At 36.3% G+C, this 13,420-nt stretch overlaps 1 protein-coding gene across 1 annotated transcript in view; it reads right to left on the bottom strand.

Annotated features, from left to right (window-relative positions):
• The window catches only part of SMCHD1 (structural maintenance of chromosomes flexible hinge domain containing 1), a 69,640-nt gene that overhangs the window by 33,116 nt on the left and 23,104 nt on the right, over positions 1–13,420 (bottom strand). Inside the window, exons 11-21 of the mRNA XM_048289460.1 lie at positions 12,773–12,890; positions 12,502–12,685; positions 11,815–12,012; positions 11,618–11,731; positions 11,070–11,176; positions 10,709–10,791; positions 10,443–10,556; positions 8,096–8,173; positions 7,899–8,018; positions 2,379–2,523; positions 2,058–2,154 (exon numbers count right to left, since the gene is read on the bottom strand). Coding sequence (XP_048145417.1) covers positions 2,058–2,154; positions 2,379–2,523; positions 7,899–8,018; positions 8,096–8,173; positions 10,443–10,556; positions 10,709–10,791; positions 11,070–11,176; positions 11,618–11,731; positions 11,815–12,012; positions 12,502–12,685; positions 12,773–12,890 — 1,358 coding nt within the window. The remainder of the gene's footprint in view (positions 1–2,057; positions 2,155–2,378; positions 2,524–7,898; positions 8,019–8,095; positions 8,174–10,442; positions 10,557–10,708; positions 10,792–11,069; positions 11,177–11,617; positions 11,732–11,814; positions 12,013–12,501; positions 12,686–12,772; positions 12,891–13,420) is intronic.

Genomic DNA, 13,420 nt, shown 5'->3' on the forward strand with positions numbered 1-13,420 from the left:
TTTTCCATGTTATTATAACCAGAGACATTCAATTCAGGATTTGTATGTTAAACTACATGGTTCTGAAACCATGAAAAGCAGCTATCATAACTTGTGGTTTCCTGCTTAGAAGCTGTTTTAATAGGGAAAAATATAGCAGTTCAAAAGAAAAGTAGTTTTAAAGAAAGGGTCTGCAAGTTCTGTGTTTGTTGTTCCTCAGCAAGGCACCACTACCACTGTCCATCTCATCTTTGATTGAGGATTTAATAAAAATAACTCCTGTAAACTGCATCACTAAAACCAATTTTTGTATTAAAATGAGAGAATGAAGAATAATAATAAGAAAGTAACACCCCTTCTTTTTTAATTATTATGGTATGATGATTACCAAACATCAGTTCCTTAAATGATTCTTGGTCTTTCCCCTCACCAAATTTATCTCTTGCTAAAGTCTGGCACTTTTGCTCCTCTACACTTTACTTCTCATAATCCACTCCATCTTACGGCATTATTCTTGCCCTTCACCTTAAATTCTGAACATTGCCTACAAAATTTACTACACTGAAATTAATTAATTTAATTTTCAATAAGCAGGTATATGCTCTTTCTCCTATTTAGACATCCTTCTACCAGCAACAGTATTCACTATTTTTTAAGCAATAATATCAACAGTGTAATTGGGGTAACTCAGCTCCTAGCTTTATCTTTACTATGCTAGACTACAAGACTAAATGAAGGGATATGGACCTGGCTAAAATACTGTGTAAATATGCCATATAAATAATGTTTAAATTATTTTTAAAAAACCTTTAAGTCTATATTTATCAGAAGCATTAAGACCTGTTTTATGAAAGAAATACCTTTAACGTGTAATATATGTTTTGGTTTTTACAGTAAAGCAGCAGCTTGACAAGGTGCTGAGAATCCATCAGTAACAGGCTAGATTTGGATAACATACTCACTACTGAAGTGCAACCAGAATAGCGGAAACATTTAAAGAAGCTCAAGCAGACACCCTGCATACTAGCTATTACTACTCATCATCTCAACTAAGAATGGAAGATTTCAGTGCTCCCTATCATCTTTCAATGCAGAAGTCACCGGGATGATTTGGCTTATGTAGGAACCCAGCATGCCAAGAATATTTCTCTGCCTGCTTTTAAGGGTTCTTACCCCCCCTGAACAACATTGTTTTAGCCTCCAACCTTGGAAAAAATTACCAACAATCAGACAAGAACTAGAAAATACAGTGGTGTGAATTAGGTGATAGACTACTATGTAAGATTGTCACAGGGTGAAAAATTTAGAGGTTTTGGGCTTCTCTATGTAGTAAATAGATAAGAGTAAAAAATATCAAAATGGAGGATTGTTGTTGTTCTCTAAACCTTCTTCTACTACTCCATGTTCTGCAGTAAAAGTAGTTTGGAATGATTGGATAGAGAATTCCGCAGTTCTGCGCATGTTACTGAATAATTGGTAGGAAAGTGAAAATAATATATGTTTTTAGTAACTACTGGTTAAAATATCTTTAAAAGGCTGTGTAAATCTTGATAGAGAGCCTCCACTCCTGCTTTTCTGTGCTCTATGCTGTACCTGGGTCACGCTAGTGGCTCTGTTCCTCTGATAAGACTTAATAAACAACTATCTGGAAGCACTGAAACTCAAGGAAAAGTCTCGGTTTATCTTTGAAACTCCTTGCAAGGACTATAAGAAAATTCTCTCCCATCAGGAGGGACTTGATTTATGGCACAGTTCAGGGTCAGGCTTAAACCAATCTCAGCACCAGTTCAAACTAAGACAGCTGATTTGGTGTGCTGGGTGCACTCTACCACATACTCATGTTTTGCTCAGCCCTTCCAGTTCCATCAACTGAAAAGAGTGCAGGTATGGGAAATATAAATTGCTCCACGTAGAGCTCTAAGAGATAATTTGGAAATATCCCAAGAAATACCTGTAGTCACTAATGTAGACCAAACTTAGCCAACACTATGTGACAAGTCATTTTACACAAAACTTATTTTCTCTGTATCTTTTTTTTTTTTTAATATGTTACTTCAAGTTTAAATTTATTAGCCTACCTTGCCTTGGCAACTATTTATACAGCCTTTAGCACTAACACCCTTAATGATACACTTTGTTGCCACAGGTATGTCTTCATGCTTCAATGTTAATCCACTAGAAAAATATATAGAAACATAAGAGAATTTAGAAACACAGAGTTTTAACAGACAAGATATTTTCAGATACTCTTATGAAAATAAAAGCAAAAATGTCAGTTAATTTATGTGAGAAATTCCCAGTATATCATTCAGATAAATCTTAAAGAATTATTATATTATTGTCACGTGAAGAAAGGGCAATTAAAAAAAAAAAAAAAAAAAGAGAGATGGCTGTATTACCTAGCTTCCAGAATTGGTCTAAGGCGAGTTGTCAAGTGCGTTGGATGACCAAATTCATCCTGCAGTTCCAAAGGAATATTAAAAGGTACTCCAATTCGAAAAGGAAGCTCCAAAAGACCCACCAAAAATTTCTGTGGTTTGCCCTCTAAGAGAAAAGAATGATACTTTTTTAGAAAGAATTATGTGTGTTCATTGGCTTTTTCTTGATTAAGGCTGCGATTAAGTCAAGTAGTTTTCAGATGCAAAGTAAACAGGTTGTTCAGAATACAGTTATAACCAAAGTTACGGTTTATTGGATTGTTCTTTTTTTTAACTTACACTAAAATAAAAACAATAGTTAAAATATAACAGCAGTAGACTACAGTGTAAGAAACATAACAGGATAGTCAAAATTCCCAAAGTATTCACAACACCAATACAGCACCTGAAAGTGAACAATTCTGTGTGGACAGCTTTTCTTAAACATTTAATTGCTTTAATTCTGGTAAAATAAATCATTCATGCAACTAAAAATTTTTGTTCTACAACTACCCCAAATTTGAGAGATAAAAATATGGGATGACGAGTATTAGAAAAAGAAATGTGAGTGTATCTATCCTGTGAAACCTGGCCCCACTAGACTGCCTCAAATTAGGCACTAACAAACAAGACCAAACAGCGGCCACAAGTGGGAGCATGTAAATCGAGAATCGTATTTTGTGGAATTAGACTGTCTTGACCAAGTGGCCTTTGAAAAAAGAAGCAATGCCCTGCTGAGCTAAATGGTAAATAAATACCCTACCAAACAATTTCAAACTCAAATTAACAACTGCTTTCAACACCTAGGGGTGTCATTATCAGGGAGCTTCCTTTGCACAACACATGACAGATACCTTGTATTGGCCAAAATTAGTCACTGGTTATAACAAGAAAAAGACCCCAACTTTACAATGTCTACAACTTTATTTATCATTATAAGTGAATGCTAAAACTGTAAAATGATTTGAGAAAGTAACAATAAAGTAACTCCCGCAATATTAAAGTAAGCAACTACTAAAAGAACATGTCTGAACTAAAACCACAAACCTTGTAGTCTGACTTAGAAAGCTCAGTTTTAACCAGCATTTATGACAATTTTTTAGCTTATCAAGAGGTATAAACACTCAGCAACAACCCGCTGTTAGTGAAATAGAATAATTTGTTACTCAGCCAAAAATGCTTTTTCAGTGTAGACTGTTCTTTTCTGGATTTTTAGAATCAACATACATAAAAAGTAACACAAATACCAATATTTTGGAATAATAAGCATGAAGCTTTATGGCTGCCTCTGAGACAACACAAAACTATTGCAAAAATAAAAACTTGAAATATTTACCTTAAAAAACTGGCAGTGTTAAAAATGTTGAACTATCTTCTGATTAAATACAAAAGCAGCAATAGATAGCTAAAGTTGATTTTGGTATCCCTTGAGTTAGAAGTACCAAAATATTAGCTAAATAGATTTTTCAAAGTTTTATTCCTTTCCAAGGAGATTTGTTTATTTCAGTTGTTATAGCTGAAGGAATTTTTAATTGAATGCTGCCATACTGGGGGAAGCCACACTACTACTGAAAAGATTCTCTTTTCACTTTGATAAAGAGAGAAAAGAGCAGACAAGGCTCATTTTTGTTCAGAAAATGAGATTTTTTCTTTTCTTTTCTTGCAAGTTCACAGAAATATCTTGAGCCTTCAATGGCATGTTTTCAGACATATGTTCAAATAGCTACTCTTTTCAAGTAATGCCAAACATTTTTTTCCTGTGTTATCATACAAGAATACCTCTTTCTACTCTGCCAATAAGCAGCTTTTAGAAGAATATGCTACATACAAAGAACTCTTTTCTGCCTCAAGAATTTGCATTTAAAGCCTGTCATTTTGTGAAAGAAACAGGAGGCTACAGAAAACACTGATTTCTTTTTTTCTTGATCTTCTGAAAATAGATGTTAGCTGTATCTCCCAAAATTGTGACAAAAATATGCATTTTAACATTAAATGCAAAGAAATTAGAGGGTTTTTTTTACTTTCCTTCTTCCTGTCCCCCTTGTAGATAAAGTTCACAGAATGGCTGAGTTCAGAAGGGTTTTCTGGAGGTTATTTTATCCAATGTCCCTGGCCCCCAAGTGGGGCCACCTAGAGTCAGTTGCCCAGGAACGTATTTAGACAACTTTTTACTATCCCCAAGAAAGGAAACTCCACAACTTCTCAGGCAACTTGTGCCAGCACTGGGTCACCTTAATAGTGAAGAAAAACCTGTTTCCTGATGTTTGGAGAGAACCTCCTGTGTTTCAGTGTGTGCCCATTGCCTCTGGTCCTGTCAACTGAGCACCACTGGAAAGAGCCTGGCTCCACCTTCTTTACACTCCCTTCAGTTGTTTACAGACATTGATAAGATCCCCATGAGTATTCTCTTCTCCAGGCAGAACAGTCACTGATCCCACAGACTTTCTTCAGGTAAGAAATCATGGAATCATAGAATGGTTTTATTTTGGAAGGGACCGTAAAGATTATCCAGTTCCAAACCCCCCTGCCATGGACAGGGACACCTTCCACTAGACCAGGTTGCTCAGAGCTGCATCGAGCCTGTCCTTGGACACTTCCAGGGATGGGGCATCCACAATTTCTCAGGGCAAATTGTTCCAGTGCCTCACCACCCTCCAGTCCCTTCATCATCTTCATGGCCCCTGGACTCTCTCCAGTATGTCCATGTCTCTGTGTCATAATATAATGTGTCCAGTTCTGGGCACAGTACTCCAGGGGTGGCCTCACCAACTCTGAGTGGAGAGAGAGTATTACCTCCCTCAGCCTGCTTCTAATGCAGCCCAAGAGGCTGTTGCTGCTTGTTGCAGTGAGGACACATTGTTGGTTCGTGTTCACCTGCTGCCCACCAGGACGCCCAGGTTCTTTCCTGCAAAGCTGCTTTCCAGACACTTGGGTGGCAACTTGGGGGTTGTCCTTCTGCAAATGCAGGACTTTGCCCTTCATGTTGAATTTCATAAGGTTCCCGAGAGCCAACTTTGGCAGCCTGCTGAGGTACCTCAAGAGGTGTCAAATTCTCAAGTGTATCAGCCACTCTTCCCAGTTTTGTGTTATCAGCAAACTTGCTGAAGGTACATTCTGTCTCATCATCCAGATCATGAATGAAGATATAAAGCACAATCAAACCCTGTACTGACCCATGGGGTAACCACTACTTACTGTCCTCCAACTAGACTTAGAGCCACAGATCATCACTCTCCGGGCTCAGCTGTTCTGCTATTTGTTAATTCACCTCAGTCTGTTCATCCAGCTCAACCTTCATCAGCTTCTCTGTGAGGATCTTATGGGATCTTACTGATGAGAATCTTGCTGAAGTCTAGGTAGACAACATCTACTAAGCTAGTCCTTTCATCATAGAGGGCAAATTCACGCTAACTACTCCTGATGATCTTCTTGCCCTTCATGTACCTGGAAATGGTTTTCAGGACTAGCTGTTCCATCATCTTCCCATGGATTGAGATGAAACTGACTGGCCTGTGGCTCTCTGTGTCCTCTTTGCGCTTTTTGTAGATGGGAGTGATGGTTTCCTCAAAACATCAGGCAGCTCTCTCAATTGCCATGATTATTCAATTAGCATGAGTGGCCTCATAAGGATGTCAGCCAGCTCTCTGCTTCATGAGTGCATCCCATCATGGCCCATGGATTTATATATCACCAGTTTGCTTAGGTATTCCCGGGCCTGATCATCTTCCACCAAGGATGTATCTTTCTTGCCCCAGACCTTCCACCAGTATTTGGGGCCTGGGATTCCTGAGGTCTGTCTTACTAGTAAATATTAAGGCAAAGACTATTTCAATATCTCAGCCTTTTCCACATCCTGTGTTCCCTGCCCCATTCAGCAGTGGGCCCATGTTTATTTCAGCCATCCTTTTGTCACCCATATATTTAAAGATACCCACCTTGTTGGCTTTGATATATCACTTGCCAGTGATTCCACTTTCAATTCCAACTGGACTTTGGCTTTCCCAACCCCATGCCTCTGTGCTTGGATAGCGTCTCTGTATTCCTCCCTGGTTACCTGTTCCTATTTCCACCTTCTGTATACTTCTTTGTGTTGAGTTTTGGCAGTAGCTCCTTGTTCATCCATGCAGGCCCCCAGGTATTTTTGTCTGACTTCCTATTCAGTGGGATGAACCAGACTTGAGCTTGGAGGTGACCCGTGAATACTAACAAGCTTGCTTGTGCCCCCTGTCTGTACAGGGCCTCTTTCCATAGAACTCTACCAGGCAGATCTTTGAAGAGGCCAAAGTCTTCCAAAGACCAGGTCATGAGCTTCCTTTTTGCTCTTCTTCTCCAGCCTTTCTGGATTCCTCTGCCCGTCAGGACTACCTCCCAAGGGACTCTGTCAATCATTCACCTAAACAGGCCAAATTCTGCCCTCGGTACATCCAAGGTGGCAGTTCTGCTAACCATTCTCCTTCCTTCTTCACTAACAGTAAACAGAGTAAACTACCATTTTGTGATCGACATGCTCGAGACAGCCTCCGACCAGCCACCAGTACTTCTCTGCTCACAAACAGAAAGTCTGATGGGGCTCCTTCCCTAGCTGGCTCCCTCACCAGTTGTGTCAGCAAGTTCTGTTCCACACACTCCAAGAACCTCCTAGACCATTTCCTCTCTGCTGTGTTGTATTTCCAGCAGACATCTGGTACGGTAAAGTCCCCCACAAGAACAAGGACTAGTGATTGTGACGCTTCTCCCAGCTGCTTATGTATTTAATCTGCCTCTGCATCCTGGTTGGGTGGTCTGTAACAGACTCCCACCAAAGTATCTGTCTTGTTGGCCTTCCCAGCTCTCTTAGCCACAAACACTCAACATTAACTGTCACCATCATCAAGCTCCAGAAAGCCTAAACACCCCTGGGCTATCCTACCACCTCTCCTTCCATGCCAATCCTTTCTTAAGTGAGTATTCTAGTAAGCATTGTGGTAAGTATTTTATGATGATTAATCCAAAGAGACATATCCATTACAACCAAATGAGAATTTAGCTTTGCATAGGGTTCTTCCTTAATTAATTAAAAAAAGACTTCAATCTCAACATATTTATTTTAAATGTATAACCTGTTTCTTAATGAGTTTCTGTGGTTTATGCATGAAAGTTGGGCTAATGAATACTCGTTTTATGAAAGAATATTTGTGTCAATGGCATGAGGAAAGAGGGTGATTCTAATGAAGTGTAAGTTTATTTTTTTAAGTACATTTGGGAAAGTTCACATCAGGGAGCTTTAGATTCCATCAAAACTTTATTTTTTCTGTAAAACTGCCTGCTGCAGAGCCAACACATTACATGTGAGATCAAAACCTACTACAAAAAACATGTTTCCTGGAAATGCTTCAAATTTGACGTGCAAATACTACTTTTCAGTGATGAAAATCACCTCTCAACTAGAACATGACAAATTTTGATATACTATGAATCAAACAGAAACACTAGAAATAGGAGAAAGAAGATTGGAATTCTTACCTACAATAGTAAATTTAAATACTTTAGATGGTAGAGGCCTTCCTGCATAAGTGTCTGCATTACTTTCATTCAATACTACTTGCAGTTTCAAGGAGTAGTTACCAAGTTTCTGAAGATTTTCTAAACAGAAATAAAAGTACAATTAGATAGAAAAAAAAATTATACACAGACTGAAGATACTGAATATGCAAACTTACCCATTTTTTTAAACCAGTACGGCCACTTGCCTCCATGCTGACTGATATGGGAAATTATTTCTTTATTCTCAGTAGGTGCTGCAAAACAAACACTCAGCTACATGTATTTAAATTTTACACTGTAATTCTTAACTTTTTCAAGCATTGGTATTACTATTATGAAGTATCACTATCGTTTCTGGATCTAATAAACATCAATTTAGCTTCACAACTAAACACATTGATCACAGCTAAAAAAAATGAGTTCCCTGTCTAATCCCATTTTAATTAAAAATTGCTAGCCTCAAGTACATTGCACTGAAAGTAGAAGGTTTGTAAAGCTGAATTTTATTAACTCTTTTGTTGTATGTTCCCTATTAAGTATGAACACTCAGCACTCCGTGCTGGCAATGGATCAACTTTACAAACGACTGCAGCAAAATTGTTTAAATGGAAGCAATGGTAAAAATGTGCAGTTGACAGAACATATAACTAAGATAAAAGAACATTCCTGTTTTGCTCCCAATTGTTTTATCTGTCTTTATAAACCTCTTCAGAATTAAAACACATACAAAAACAGAACAACTGAAACTCTGAGGCAGTTTTACTGACTGGTTCTCTAACCTAAGATAAATACAGAAGTAAGATTTATTATTGGAAGTGTCAAGAGGCATTAATACTTTTTTATTCCCAAAATACACTTTAGAATATAGAATGTGACTGTAATAAGACTACACAGAACAAAAAGAAATGCAGTAGAAAAACAAATTGTTTTACAGCTTAGCAAAACTGTTTCAAGACCCTGTTCTTGCACCAAATGGCATACATAAGATAAAGTAAGAGCTGTCAACTAGACTTTTATCATTCTCTTAACTGTAATTCAAACCCTAATTTTGAATCAAAGCTTGTATAATAAGACTCCCCAGTAATAGAGCAGGTTTCTCATAGCTCAGCTCTCTTGGTAGTCCATAGTACAGTCTGCCAAGTATTCCATTCTTCAAAAGAACTTCTTGCACATGATATTTGCTCTTGGCCTTTGTATGGGTATAACTACATTTCTCTCATTCATACAATTAGGGGTTTGAGTTTGACAGGTATGCCATGCCCAAATCATCACTTATAGGACCTTGTTCATTGTTCTGGTGAAGAACATGAAGATTACACTACTGATTCTTCAACTGAGTACAGAAAAAAGCTAACACAGGAAGTAGAAACAGTTAAAAGTACAAATTTCCATCAATCAATTAATGGGTCGAGAGACATGAAAGGTCTGGAGGCAGACTTTTCAGTAATCCTAGAACAACCCTGACAAAACAGAGCAATAGAAACACCAGGTCTCTCTCAAGTTCATACTTTCTGAAGTCAGGATGCTGTACCATACTAAGTTTGTGAAACACTGGTTTGTCACTCATACTGATAGGAGACAATTTGATAATCTATATTAAACGAACACTGTTTTTTCAACTCCAACCTCTTTATGCCCCAGGACACTACGCTGGACAATGGTAATGCATAGCAGCCAGCTCCCATAAATGAGTGCCATTAAAATACCATGTGTAGTCTCATGACACACATACTAAATTGTATGCTTCCATTTGTTGTAATACGTATACTTCCATTTGTTTTCCTTTGACGTGTATCACTACAATAACCTCAGTGCTTCAGAAAGGTATTTTTATAACTCTTAACAGATAAAGGAATTCATTTTCCTATGGTGTATGGAAAGAAACAAGATAAACAAGATTTTAAGTTTCTACAAGTTTCAAATACATTTAATATGTGCAGAATTTGAGTTTTCAGAGAATTTAGTGTTCTAATTCTGTGTTCAAAACAAAACTGAGTGATTTCAGCTGCCTTGGACAGAATGCAATTCTTAACAATGCAATGTGAGAACATCAAGTGAAGCACCCACAAAATGGAAACCACTAAACAGTCAATTAAAAGAAACTTGATTTTTTTTTTAAATTCTGAAGTGACTTTATATTAGATACTAAACTAGTCTGATCCCTACTTTTATGCAGCTCATGTAAATTGCTATGCTAATTACAGAAACATTATCCATTTTACCCATGTTCTTATGCATGTTAAGTAGATAGGCTGGAATTGATAGGCCCTCCTTACTTGTGACAGAAGATGTAATCAAAGTACAGCATTAAGACATTAAATACATGGCACTGAGGCACTTGTCATTTCATGAAAAGTGGCTTTGAAATGCTACACAAACTGGTGGAGTATTGTCTAACTACCACATCCATTTATCAAATTCTAATATGTATTTTAGATATATACATATTATAAAGTGAAATACCTTATCCATTATGCACTTTAAAAATAATAAAGATACAATTAAATATAATGAAATACTCACAATGCAAAATAACCTTGAGTTCAACAAGAAGTTTCTTTGAACCTCCGTGGCTTGTACCTGGAAGTTTTTGCATTGCTTCTCCTTTTTTATTCAAAATTTCTATTCTTAACGCTCCTGTATTTAAAATGAAAAATGACAGACTTCTAAAATATGCTGTGGATTAAAAGTGATCAGAGATGTCTGTATGCTTGTCTTTTTAACAAGAGTGCATGATGTATTTTTAAACTGCCATTTAATATTTTAGTATTTGGAAGAAAAAAGTATACCTATTGGTGTACCAGCAAATCTTGTATCATTTGGTAACAACTCATCTCCTTCAGGCCATGTTACTGATAATTTGTCAGGAAGCCTAACAAAAAAGAAAGGGTGAACATTTTTTCAGTAAGTTAAAATAAAGGGCAATTTATCTTAAGTTAAATAGACATGAAGCTATTTTTGGGGTAGGGAAAAAAAAAAAAAACAAATTCCAAGCTATTTCTTCTTGGTTTATAATTTTTTTTTGTTTCTACTGAAACAGCTGACTGCTTTCCCATTTGGGAACAAAATTGAACTTTGTTTAATTCCTGATTAAATACAAAAACTGTAATTAGGACCTCCACAATTATGTAATTATTACTTAGTGCTTACCTTGCCATTTCATCCTCTATGTATTTTTTAACAACTTTGTCAGACACTGTTCTGTCAAGTTTTGAGATTGGAATAATTTTCGTTTCAGCATACAATGCTTGTGGTTCCTGAAATAAAAATTCAGTGCAGTTATAAATGGTCAGAATTTACAATATGTCAGAGAAGAAAGACCTCCCAGTCAAGGGACTAGACAACTCAACATAGACATAATGCAATATGATAATAAATACTACATGGTGACACCACAAGACTACGTTTTAAAATTTGCTGAAATCACAAGGGTTACAAATGGATGCTCAACATACTCTTGATGCCAACTGTGACACTTTATTTCATATGCAAATTTTAACAAGTCAGGTGGTTGATAATGAACAATAATTTTAACATATTCACATTAAAGCTAAAGTTGAGCATTTCTAGACTGCTGATTGTCAAATATTACATCATTTTCAACTGTTATTTAAAGGTAACTTAATTAAGTCTGACAACATGTTTAAAGATTTAATATCCATACTAGCTGTGTGAATCATTTCTGTATTTGTTCTTACCAAAGCAATTTGAACCTCTCCTCCAGTGGCAAATATATCCCCATCATGGTCTCCATACAAAAAAAATTTCTCAATACTTCCATAGAATATTGGATGAGTCTTAGTGGTTTTCACCTGTAAGCAGAAGAGACCAATTAATACATTACTCCTGCATCAAATGTACAGTATTTGCCTTTCAGAGGGTTCAACTAACTTACCAGCTGCCCAGTTTTGTATGTTTTTCCATCCCACTCTATTGCAGCATATGTTGTCCAAGGGCTCTGCATTCTTTTGGATGGTATATCACTACGTACAGTTATTCCTTTAAAGACTGTGAATTTTATCTGTTTGTCATATTTTTCATGACACTCTTTGAGCCACAGAGCAAATTCTCTGTCAATTTTCATTCGCTGCTCCTATAAAGAGATTACAAAATAAGTACATATTTACAATGTATTACAGAATTTGAATCTGACCACATCAGAAGTCTGTACAATTGCAACAGTACAGAGATACAAAAGTACAAAAGAACAAACAAAAAAGACAAATAAAGAAACAAAGAAACAGAAACAAAGACACAAAGAAAAAAAAGGATTCTTCAGTTTGAAAACACTAAAAAATTCTAGGAAAACTACATTTCAAGACAAAAAAAAGTGCTTCCCCGAGCAGCCATATTCCTTTAGGAAGAGGGTTTTTCCACAAAAACTGTCATATAACAACTAAATACAGTAATTGCTTAAGAAAATAAAAGGAAAAATACTGAGTCTTAATTTTTCAGATTTCAAGATTGAGCTTCACTGCTCACTAAACCAGAGACATGAACAAATAACAAGTGAGCAAACATTTCTGTATCACACACATTGAACTTCACCAGGAAGAAACACTTAACAGAATGCAACAATTACCTGTCCATTGAAGATTCGCGTGAACAGAGTATTCTTATCCTTTAGCTTCAGCTCCAGATCCATGAAAGTGAGTTTGTTTGTGCTGACCTGGAACTTATCATTGGTAAACAATGCACCAGAAATTCTGTTGTAGCACTCAATTGGTGCCAATCCTCTCTTCTTTGGAGGAGCACACCAGTCAAAACTTAAAAGGAGAAAGACATTGAAATTCTTTTTATAAAGAGAGGTTTACAATTATAGAAACAGACTGTAGAAACAGATTACCACTTACTCTTCCACAGTTGTGTATGGTATTAATCTTCCATTCCAAAAGCATTCAAAAATAGGCCTTTTTCCTCTGGCACCTTTTTCTACTATAAAGCAGTCATCATCATCATCATCATTTAACCCTTGATAAAAAAAGAAGTCTCCTTGAATATATTTCCTTAAGAAACTAATATATAAAGAAACAGAGCAATCTAAATTAAGAAGTACTATTGTTATTAACTTGAGCACAGTAGCAATGCACATGATATCAAGATCATCATGTATAATATTAGGGTTTTTTTCCTGTTTTAGAAATACCAAGCAGAAAAACTAAGAAAGCTAAACAAAAATTTTAAACAGAAGTCAAATATTACCAAATCTACCAAATTTGAATATTTCAAAGTTGTATGTTACTTTTTCCTTAGTTTCAACTGATGTTCTTGTAGTATCATAAAATCTTGTCCCAATTAACTCAAGATTTGCTTTGTCCAAAAAAAAAAAAAATAAAACACCAACACAAAATATTTTAAAACCCCTAGCATTTGAAAACTCATCAAGACTGAAAAAAACATTTTAAATTAAGAACTTAAGACTACATGTTGTCCTTTGCAGTATTCTGATACTAGAATCTCTTCAATCTAACTGCTCATATTTTATCACTTTGTTGGAGCAA

This window comes from Corvus hawaiiensis, chromosome 30 (genome assembly GCF_020740725.1).
Source record: "Corvus hawaiiensis isolate bCorHaw1 chromosome 30, bCorHaw1.pri.cur, whole genome shotgun sequence".
Taxonomy (NCBI): Eukaryota; Metazoa; Chordata; class Aves; order Passeriformes; family Corvidae; genus Corvus; species Corvus hawaiiensis.